The 6000-nt window shown below is 45.7% G+C and overlaps 1 protein-coding gene across 6 annotated transcripts in view; it reads right to left on the bottom strand.

Annotated features, from left to right (window-relative positions):
• Window positions 1–354: 354 nt before the first annotated feature.
• Window positions 355–6000, bottom strand: part of PPP2R2B (protein phosphatase 2 regulatory subunit Bbeta) — a 434480-nt gene continuing 428834 nt past the window's right edge. For 3 of the 6 annotated variants that reach the window (XM_037044989.1, XM_037044994.1, XM_037044993.1), the window contains 2 exons: window positions 3600–3691; window positions 356–1060 (listed from right to left, as the gene is read on the bottom strand). In XM_037044989.1, coding sequence (XP_036900884.1) covers window positions 781–1060; window positions 3600–3691 — 372 coding nt within the window. In that variant the 3' untranslated portion in view covers window positions 356–780. Of the gene's footprint in view, window positions 1061–3599; window positions 3692–6000 lie in introns of all 6 variants that reach the window. The other 3 variants (XM_037044990.1, XM_037044991.1, XM_037044992.1) reach the window with 2 other exon arrangements.

Below are 6000 nucleotides of genomic sequence, written 5' to 3'. Positions count from 1 at the left end.
GGCCCCATGTGGCCTTGCCTAGCTAACTCTGAGAAGCACTGTGTGGAAAGGGGTCTCCTTCTGTCCCCTGAAGTGTTCATGGTGTTTCCTAGCCAAGTTCTCAGGGAACTGGTGAAATGTGGGGGTCTCCCATCTGTTTCTATGGCACGTTCAAAAAAAAAAGTGCAGCTGTATTGATGTGGTCTTTCCCTTCTCATTCTGCATGCCCTTCACAGCCTCGTGAGATAAATCTCTGTGGCTCAAATGAAATTGTTAAAAAGAAAATGGCAAGCCAAAAAAAGTTCTCTGGGGCAGGAGATGCTGAGTTCTGGTTTTTCACAAAACAAGGAGCATTTCTTTAAGAGTAGAGTAAATGGTGTTTATTTTTTATTGAATTTGTCAATCAAAGGGACTTGCTTAATTTAAAAAAAAAACATCTTTTTTCGCTTTAAATACCACAGACAACCTCATTTCATCTCAGCAGACACTAGAAACAAAACACTGGACCCACCAGAGAAAATGGGGCAATAAAAGCATGAGAAATTCAGGTCAACTATGGAAGAATTACTGTTAGCTGGCAGCTCTCAATTCTAAACAGAAGTGTCCTGGGACCTATTGGCTTAGACAAAAGTTTCTTGGAACTGGGGATGTGGGAAAGTTGGACTCCTTTTAATTCTATCCCACTTGCTTTCCATGTAGGGAAATTAAAGTCAATGCATCAAATGAAGACCCAAAGAAACATTTAAAAATGTTGGACTAGTATCAGTATGTGAGATTATTAAGTAATAATAACTTGTCCTTCTAGTTAACCTTGTCCTGGAATATATATAGGTTATTTGTGGCTGCCACTGCTATAATATTTTCTGAAGGATGCCAGGCTGTATGCAAGATCTTTTTGCTAAAGTCCAGACTGTCGACACTGATCTCATCTTTCCTCCTCTTGCCTCCCACGCACACTTTCCGTGGCTTCAGGATAGCTCGAGGTTTGCTGTTTTCCCTTGAGGCCTCCAGAGTAACATCACGCTTGGTGTTTCGGTCAAACATCCTGAAGAAGTTGTTGTAGGAGCCAGTCATGATGACACTGTAAGGCAGAGAGGAAACAGGAAGCCACTGAGTGCTATGGAGAAGGGCAGCAACATGTCCCTGTGGTGTCTTTCTAGAGCAAACACTGCCACTCTGTGGCCTGTTTATGGCATCATATATTTTATTAAAAACAAATAGCCAAACATTCTATAGTGACTTTCTTTGGAGTCAGAGCAACAAGCCCTTGGGCTGGGCTTGGAAACAAAGATCCTGATGACCCTGCTTGTTAATTACTTTTGTTCTGTGGATTACTTCTGGTTCTGGGCTCAGTAAAGAAGTGGTTTGAATGAACCCTGCCCCACCTACCCAATACAAGGGATTGTGAGACTGGAGCAAGATTAGGTAAGCAGGAGCACCTTGAAAACAATGATGCATTGTATGTGTGTTTCAGGCTGACCACCACAGCATTCTGGCTAGCACACAGGACAAATGCTGGCAGTATGGCTCGCTGCCCTGGGCACATCCTCCTGCTGCTAAGCACCAGCTCTGAATTCGGCCTTTTCAGAAAATTTATCTGAAAAATGGATGTCATCATGGTCTCACTTGGGAAGACAGTAACCAAATTCACATTTTGAAAAGATTTGGGATGGGGAAGTAAGATTTCCTAGTGGACTGATGGATGGTTTCTGCATTATGCAAGTTATCCATTCTCGGGCATATCTACAATTGGTCAGGAGAGCAGTGACTGCCAAGAGCCTCTGGAAGCAAGGGACTGAATCTTGAATGGTGATAGTTTGGATGTGGTGACAGGCTGCAGGGAGGTGGTGCTCCTGGTGTAATGTTCCTTGGTGGCTGCCCTCTGAGAAGCTGCTGAAGCTCTGACAGGCTGGTTAGGATGGAAGAGCCAGCATCTCATCGCCTTCTGTGATTTGTGTGTGTGACAAGACTGGACCACATGGAAGAAGTAAGCTTTGGGGCACCCTGTCAACTGTGCCAAGCAAAGTCATCAAGGGTTGGAGGTTGTTGCTCTGGCCCAGGAAGCCAGTGCATCTGTGTTGCAGAGTGAGCTGTTATTGCCTTGTCTGGCAGGTGGCTGGGTGCTTTACCTCTGACACTTATTTCAGCTTCAGTTATCCCCTGGAGGAGATTTACATACAAGAACTGAGGAACCTGGTGCAGTGTCACACTGTTAGTAAGTGACAGAGTTGGGCCTCTGGCCCACGTCTACCCATTGTGCCTGAGCCACCTGGCTTCGCTGCTTCCCACACACACATTTGCTTCTCCCAGCCAGGGCCTGGCTTGCTTTTAAACAGTAAGAGAAAGTCTTTGTAGGGAAAACAAATGTCCTCAACCTTATCTGACCCAAGAATAACATTTTCCAATTGTGATGTTATGTACAGAAAGTCAATCTAAGGGTTCAAACTCAAAACTTGTTACTCTTGTCTCTACTGCTGACTGTGTACAAGCTTGGGCAGGTTATTGCACCTTGTTGAGCCTCAGTTTCCTCACCTATAAAATGGGATGATGACAACGGCCCTGTTGGATCACCATCAGGATTAAATAACAATGTGTGTGAAGGTGCTGATACATAGTAGGGGCTTAATAAATGCAGTGTTTGAATCTAGGCTAAGAGAGAGGGGGAGTGAGAGCAATGATAACCAACACAAATAATAATATCTATAATTAACAATAAGCAATAAATAATCAAATAACAGGGCTGGAGCTAGCTTCTTTTCCCTGTGGGGGCTTCTGTTCATACATCACATCACAGTTGCTTTGCTCCTTCCTTCCCCATCCTGTACTGACTGGTTGGTGCAACTTGGGTCCTCTGCCACATGATGATTCCTCCCAGGCCTGCTGAGTGGAGGGGTCTTTGGTCCATGGGCAAAGAACACAAAACAAGGGGCTGAGACAGCCTGTTCTCACTAAAGGCTCAGATCTCTGAGTGCTTTGCCACGACTGAATTTCTGTGCTTCGGAGCACCGCTGTATTGGTAGGGCTGCTGCCATCAGGGACCAGCCCCTGGTAGCCCATGCTGAGTTCTCCAGGAAGTCAGAGAATCATCTGTATTTGTCAAACTCAGAATGAACTATTGGGAGGTAATATGATGTATTTTTGAAATCAAAGGCGTTAAAACAGGCATAAATCATGTTGAGAAAATGTGATAGATGAGGCTCTCTAGAATTCAGCTAATGAACCACTGGGGCTTCTGGCCAAGTCTACACTTGTGGCTTTAAGAAATAATTGTTGATCTAAAAAATTTGCAGCCATATGAACTCTGCATGCTGGAAGTTGCTGGTGGATTATTACTGATCCTCCTTTTAGGCATGTTGGCCCAGCTCACTCCAGGGTTATCCTGTGTGTACAACATAGGATTTTCTCATTGATGTCAAATGGTCAGCTGCACTTGTATCCTTCCTTTCTTTCCAGGTCTGACCACAGGGTCATCCAGTGACCATACAAGGCATCCCTGCTGGGCCTTAGCACCTGACCTTGACATCCCCTTTGGGTGCACCCCACTGAAAATAAACCACCCAGGGCCTCTGCCAGGAGAGGCCCCACCTTTGGAGGGCTCCCAGCCACAGAGCCCTTTTTACCTGTCAGACCCATTCCAAACACACTCGAACTTATCAAAAATGCAGTCATTTTCATAGAGGGAGCACAATTTGCTGCGGAGGTAGTCATGAACCTGAGGAAGAAATACACCAACAGGGTCAGTTATTTTAGAAAGTGATGATTTCTATGAATATTCCCTCTTTAGACATGAGATGCTAATTCTTTCAGTGTAAATGTACGTTGATCCAGATGGTCCCCGTCTGAATTCAGGCTTGGCCCTTTCCAGCTGTGGGGTGCTAGGGTGGTTGGTGAGCTGTTTCTAGGGCTAGATGATGCAAACAGTGGCCCGGAGCAGGGCCCATCAAGGGGAAGATTCCTATCATAAACAGGTATCAGAGGACACCATTTAGACAACAAATATGTACTGAATGACTACTATGTGCTTGGGATGGAGCAGTGAATAAAATATCCTTGCCATGCTACCCAGTGTTGGGAAGATGACAAGTTCATATGGGCCCTTTGTTCTGAAGACAAGGAAGAGACTTCTCACAGAGCACCCCTGAGTGTGCTGTGTTGTGACAGGTCCTAGTGTGAGGGCAACAGCAGGCAGACCAGGGATAACCCAGACGGTAGATGATCACTTGGCCTAGGGCAAGAGCTGTGGCAGCGGGAAGTGATTGGATTCTTGGCATGTTTGAGAGAGAATTGATAGGACTTATGGATCAACTATGGAATGAGAAGAGAAAAACAGGAGTCAAGGATGGCTCACAGATCTTTCTCTGGAGCAAGTGGAAGGTAGAGTTGCCACATTCATGTCTGGGTCAGATGATTTGGGGGTGTCTGTGTGAGTGGGCTGTGGAGTGCATGCTGATGTGGGAGGTGCTGTCCCATAGCATGTGGCAGCTCTCCCCTGGCTGTTTCTATTTTTCAGCGAAATATGGAGCAAGGTTATCAGCTGAGAGATGGGGGAGGGGACAGGATGGTTGGGAAGCTGCACAGAATTGCTAGGTGGCACAGAGGGCCCCTTGAAATTGCTGGATATGAATTTTAATGAGACTGGTTAGTGTGGTTTGGTGTTTTTCTCCAGCTACAGTTAAGCAACTCAGGTGTGGATGCTGAATAGGCAGCTGAGTAAGGATCAGAGGGCAGTACCCTGGGCTCAGTTGTTCTCTGAGAATAAGCCTTCCTGAGCCCAGTAGGAGAGAGTGGTAATAATAAGTGTACACAGTATGCTAGCTTGTTGTTATTAGCCAGGTACTTTATCCATAAAATCTCATTTCATCTCTAAAACCATCTTAGAATGCAGGGACTGTCATTCGCATCATTTTAATGAAGCACTAACTGCTGGGTATGATGTCACGTGGCCATGATCACACAGGAAAGAAAATGACAGAATGGGAACCGAACACAGTATTTGGATTCTGGAGCACCCACTCTTGATGGCTCTAGCAATCTGCCTTCCCCACTTGTTCTGCCTCATGAGCCTCACCTTACAGATGTATAATGAACTGAGATGAGGCCAAGAGGAAGACAGAACTGGGTGAAGGTAGAGGGATGTTAGGAAAAGCCTTGTTTCACTTTGTTTAGATTTAGAGTGATGGTTCAATCTCCCTTTTCTTGCAGCTGGGGCCCCTTCTCCTCTATCAACTCCAGAGTTTGCTGACCTCACAGAGTTTGCTGACCTCACAAGCTCAGATGTGTGCTTAATACTGGATGAAGAAGGTAAGGCTCATTCCATGTTGCATCATATGTTTGGGGTATTTAAAGGCTGAGTCGTTGGACAGTGTATTTCTAACTCTGCAAATTAATTTCCTCCACTTGGCTCTCTTGTTCCCCCATGGTTCCCCCATGGGATTTGCCAGGGCATCTGTTCCAGTGCTGTGGTGACAAGGACATCATCTGTGGCAGTGCTCTGGGTGGGGGATGCAGGGGTGAGGCTGTGTTCTGTGCTTCCTCTCTCTGCTATAAATGAATTCACTCTTCTTCCTTTCCTACCACCTTTTGGGTATCCTGGAAGTGGTTCAGAAGGCCATTTCTGTTTGTAGAGGTGAAAACCTTGGGTGGTTGTTAAGAGCCACTCAAGTGGGCCAATGCTGGTCTTGACTAGGAGCCAAATTGTAAATACATATGCTTTGTGGCCCATCTGGCTCCTGTTACAACCATTCAGTTCTGCCCTTGTGCTGGAGAAGTAGCCACAGGTAATATGGTACTACATAAACAAGTAAGCAGAGATTGTGTTGCAGTAAAACTTTATTTATGACAAGGGGTGGCTACAGACAGGACTGGCCTCTGGATCATAGTGTTGTTTGCCCCTGGTCTTGACTATTCTGCTCCCCCTGCCCCCAAAGCAGCACACAATTTTATTGGGAGAAGGTGATGGAGTTAAGAACATGAATTGAGGTGTGAGCCTTTCTTCTGGTGGTTGGAAGGTGTTGACCTCAA

This window comes from Sturnira hondurensis, unplaced genomic scaffold (genome assembly GCF_014824575.4).
Source record: "Sturnira hondurensis isolate 20B ecotype Veracruz unplaced genomic scaffold, ASM1482457v3 Scaffold0004152, whole genome shotgun sequence".
NCBI lineage: Eukaryota > Metazoa > Chordata > Mammalia > Chiroptera > Phyllostomidae > Sturnira > Sturnira hondurensis.
This window is presented reverse-complemented; position numbering and strand designations above follow the sequence as displayed.